Raw genomic sequence first — 4995 nt, 5'->3', positions numbered from 1 at the left:
TCAAACACCTTTCCCATGTTCCCACAGCACAGACACGGATTTAGGGCAGGAAGAACCCAACACCCATCGGGATCAGAACTTCCCGAAGGACCCAGAGCGACGTTCACGCCAGGATATTTTTGCCGGGGTTGGAGCCCGTCCCGGATCCGTGCGCCGGGGTCGGACATGTGACGGACACTTCAAACAAACCCCGGGACCTCGGGGTCGCCCCGGGGCACGCGTGTCCCATGAACGGTCGGGATGAAAGGAGGACTGTGTTTGGAACAAGGAGGGCTCTCACCAGGAAACATCTCCAACGCTCAGGAGGAGCTGAGGTCGGGTTTATGGAAGCTCCAAGCGTTGATTTGTCCCTTTGGTCAGCGCTTTGATGGCCCCGCTCGCCTTTGTTCTGTTTTTGGTGGCGCCCCRGGACAGTCGGAGCGTGTTGTCAGGAATTTTGAGGGTTTTCCAAGGATTTCTGCTATTTCCCGGCAGGCTCAGAGCATCACAAGGCTTCATCTCGACACATTTGGACCAACCACGGTGTCCATGGAGCAAGCTGGGAGAGCAGAATGAGCTCCACAGGGGTGGGGCTGGATGGGATTTAAGATCCTTTCCTTAATTCAGGCTCAGGACTGAGTTTAGCCCCAGAATTTTATTTAAATTTAAAAAATTTTGAAAAATTAAAATCCAGCTTTGAAAAGCCCTAAATCCAGCATCATCACCTTGTGCGCAGCAGCAAAATAACTCCGAGAGCACCAAAAATATGGACACAAACTCCGGATTCCAGATTGAAATTGTAAATAAACCCCATTTAGTTTCATATCATTAAATAAACCCCATTTTAGCTCCATATAATCCAAGAGGTGTTAATTTCAGGAGGAAAAAATCCAATTAATTCCAACTTCAGCACTGTAGAACCAAACTCCATCCTCTGAAGCTCCTTGGGAAGTGCCTCCTTTCATCTGCCTGAGAAGTTCTACCACAAATTCCACCCCAACCAGCTCTGCCCTGCTCTTAAATCCAACTTTTTACCCCCAAAAGAAGCCCTGATCTTTCCAGGATCACAGTGATATCAGCAGAGCAGCCACATTTTAATAGATAAAGCCCTCAAGCAACAGAGATCAGCACAAAAATATCTCCAAACCCTCCAGAAAACACCCAAAAATACATTTATTTATGGAAGCTGAGCCCAGGGCTTTCCCCTAGGACACAACATTAAGAAAACCCCCAGCTGCTGCCCACAACTCTGTGGATTTCCTCAAAAATTCCTAAAACAAGGCCATAAAACCCTCCAAACCCTCAGGATTCTCGATCAAAGTGTTCAAACCATTGCAAGCCCAGAGCAAAGAAAACAACCACAATCCGCAGGAAATAAATTGACTTTTTTYCCCCTTAGCATTTTACCAATTTTATACCATTTTTATAGTCCTTAACTCAGGTTTTGATTCTACACCTCAAGAATAAAAAAAAAAAAAACCCTGAGGATCGTCACAACCCTTGAGGAAAACCCCTAAAAAGCTTTATTTTTATTCTATAAGCATATTTTAGGGGTGGATATCCCAAAATATCCATCATTTAGGGGTGGACATCCTAAAAGATCCATCTTTTAAGGATGGATACCCTGAAATATCCATCTTTTCAGGGTGGATATCCCAAAATAACCATATTTTAGGGGTGGAAATCCTAAAAGAATCCTATTTTAGGGGTGGATATCCTGAAATATCCATCATTTAGGAGTGGACATCCTAAAATATACACCTTTTAGGGATAAACATCCTAAAATAACCATATTTTAGGGGTGGACATTCAAAAATATCCATCTTTTAGGGATAAACATCCTAAAATATTGATATTTTAGGGATAGACATCCTAAAATAATCATATGGATTATGGATATCCCAAAATATCCATCTTTTGGGGTGAATATAGCAAAATATCCATCATTTAGGAGTGGACATCCTAAAATGTCCATCTTTTAGGGATGGACATCCTAAAATAATCATATTTTAGGGGCGGATATCCCAAAATATCCATCTTTTAGGGGTGGTTATCCCAAAATAACCATATTTTAGGGATGGATGCCCTGAAATATCCATCTTTTCAGGGTGGATATCCGAAAATAACCATATTTCAGGGGTAGACATTCTAAAATATGCATCTTTTAGAGATGGACATCCTAAAATAATAGTATTTTAGGGGCAGATATCCCAAAATATCCATCTTTTAGGGGTGGTTATCCCAAAATAACCATATTTTAGAGGTGGACATCCTGAAATATCTGTTTTTTAGGGATGGATATTTTCCATCACCCTCCAAAGGAGGGGAAAATGGGGAATAAATGGATTTATTTGAACCCTGAAGTAGCAGCCCCGGCTCAGCAGAGGGGTCAGGGCTCCTACTCTGGGGATACTCCAGGGATATTAAGGGGATACTCAGCCCTGGCTGCATTTTGGAGGCTGATCCGAAGGGAATTTCCCTCCTCACGTCATCACAAATCGCCCTGCAGKTGCCTCCAGAGCAAACCCTCCACGATTGTTTGGTTTCCAAGACATCCACRGTCACTTCCAGGGTTGTTTTTTCCACTCCAGACCCGGGCATTGTGTCCTGTCCACTCCACTCCCTCTGTGTTGCACAAAACCGACCCTGCAGAAGGTTTTGCTCAAAATTCTTCTCGCTTTGGGGCAGATTTGGGGAAAAAGTCAAGGAAAATGGGGCTCCTTAATCTTCAAAGGGTGCTTTCCATGATCCCAGGGTGCTCCAAGCCCTGTCTGGCCTGTTCTGGACACTTCCCACTTTTCTGGGAATCCATCCCAGCCCTTCACTGCTATCACAGGGAGGGATTTGTTCCCAAAATCCCATCCATCCCTGCCCTCTGGCAGCAGGAAGCCATTYCCCCTTATCCATCCCCTAGAAATATTCCCTCTCCATCTTTCCTCTTGGTTCCTTTGGGTCACCCCAAATACTTTTCTTCTCCCAAACAATCCCAAATGCCAAACATCACAGAGCCACCTGTCCCAGCTCTGCCTCTTCCCAAAATCTGGTGAGAGAAGCAGCCCCAACCCAACACATCCCAAAATCCTGCCGCATTCCCAACATTTTTCCATCCACAACCCCGAAAAGGCTGCAATGGGGGAAAACAAATCCCAAACCAGCCCAAACCACTGAGTTTTTTTTTTTACACACAGACAGAAAAACCTCAACACTTCAAACGCGAAAGCAACACTGGGAGCGCAAGACAAGCAGGGACAAGAATCCCAGAAAAACATCCTGGGAGAAGAATCCGAGGGAGATGACTCATGAGAGAGGGTCGGGAATGAATGGAGAAGGTTTTCACGGGGGTTTCACGACACCCCGAGCTCCTCTCACGAGACAGTCTTATGGACAGACGGAGCCCTGCCCGTGGCTGGAGAGATCACCCCGGCAGCTCTGTTTGTCAACAGCGGCAGCTGCCCAGAAAGCCGCGGGACAAAGCCGCAAATCCCAAGGAATTCCGGGATAAACGGGGAACGGCAGAACCTGGTCCCGGTTGCTCCAGGATTCTGAAATCGCCGCTCCATTCAGGGAGAGGGATCCCAGTATAAAACCATGGAATATCCTGAAGTGGAAGGGACCCACAGGGATCAYTGAGCCAACTCCCAGCTTTGCGCACACACCCCAAAATCCCGTCCTGGGCACCCCTGGGAGCGGTGTCCCCAAGCTCTGSGGTTGTGTCCCCATTCCCTGGGGAGCCTGGSAGAAAAACACTTCGCTCAYATCCATCCCAAATCCGCCCTAAACCATCCCGCTTCACCCCACAAAGCCTCTCCCACCCTCAGGGCATCACCAGCCCCGTAACCCCCATTACAGACCCCGCAGCCCGCCAGGCTGGACCCTTCTCTCAGCACCGCAATCCCCACAAACCCACCGGACATCCCTGAAACCCCAAAATTCCCCGCTGGGGACCCATCCCACTCACACCCCAGCCTCATCCAGGCCTCCCCGGCCCCGCCCGGCCCGGTCCCCGCCCCTCACTCACCGCCGGCCGCGGGGCCGTCCCCGGGACCCCCGTCCCCATCGCCGGCGGAGGGGGGATCGTCTCCAGCGAGCGCCGAGGCCAAGGGGTGTCCCTGGGAGTACTTGACGTCGCGGAAAAACCTCTTGGTCTCTCGCAGGTTGTGCTGCAGCCGCGCCAGGTGCCGGTTGTAGTGGCCGAAGGAGCGGCAGAGCTCCCGCACGGCCCCGCCGGGACCCCGCCATGACGGGGCCCCCTCGCCCTCCATCTCCTCCGGGTCCGCCCCGCTATCCCCTCCCCACCGCGGGCCGCGCTCGGGGCCTGCCAGGCTGCCGCCGTTCCGGGAGGAACCTCCCCGAGGTTTTTCCTCGCCTCCCGACCGCCCCCCCCGCCTCCCCGACCCCCTCGGGCCGCCGCCTTCTCCCGAGGGGAAGCGCCTCCACCGGGCGCGCTGCGTGTGCGCGGAACCTTTATCGGCGCGCCGCAGGGCAAAGGGGGAGGAGGCCGGGCGCACCCTGCGCGCACAGCACGCCGGGAGCTGTAGTTCATTTACATCGGAATGTAGTTCATGATGACGCCGGGAGTCTGTTGCGCCGCAAAGGCTCATAGGAACTGTAGTTTCTCGAAAAGAGACCGCCGACCTCCGTCCGAGGCCTCTGCGCACCCCCGCGGGGAGCGAGAAAAAACASTCGAAAAAAAGAGAAGCACCATAAAATGATGTGTTTAAAAAGGGGAAGCAAAAGGGGAAGCTGGAACGTTGCCGGCTGTTCCCCCATCCCGCGCTGCGCGGACCGGCTCGGCAGGAGGCGGCGCGCCCGTCTCAAGCTCCGCTCCGCCTCCGCCAATCACCAGCGGCAGCCCCGCCCTCCGCGCGCTTCCATTGGTTAATTCCTCCCTCCAGCACCGCCCCGTACACCCCCTCCACCAATCAGCGCGCTTTTCCTCCCCACCCTCGCATCGCCATTGGCCGGCGGCGCTGTCCGTCAGGCGCGGCGGCGGCGGCGATGCCGGTGCCGGCGGCG

General features: G+C 52.1%; 1 protein-coding gene across 1 annotated transcript in view; it reads right to left on the bottom strand.

Annotated features, from left to right (window-relative positions):
* The window catches only part of LOC130586794 (dual serine/threonine and tyrosine protein kinase-like), a gene marked incomplete at its 3' end in the record, with an annotated part of 17029 nt that extends 12689 nt beyond the window's left edge, over positions 1–4340 (bottom strand). Inside the window, exon 1 of the mRNA XM_057387701.1 lies at positions 3998–4340. Coding sequence (XP_057243684.1) covers positions 3998–4241 — 244 coding nt within the window. The remainder of the gene's footprint in view (positions 1–3997) is intronic.
* Positions 4341–4995: the final 655 nt, after the last annotated feature.

Source organism: Malurus melanocephalus, unplaced genomic scaffold (genome assembly GCF_030028575.1).
Source record: "Malurus melanocephalus ecotype Western Australia unplaced genomic scaffold, MMel_1.1 scaffold_1313, whole genome shotgun sequence".
In the NCBI taxonomy this organism is placed as follows: domain Eukaryota; kingdom Metazoa; phylum Chordata; class Aves; order Passeriformes; family Maluridae; genus Malurus; species Malurus melanocephalus.
The sequence above is the reverse complement of the archived record's forward strand: the minus strand, read 5'-3'. Positions and strand labels throughout refer to the sequence as shown.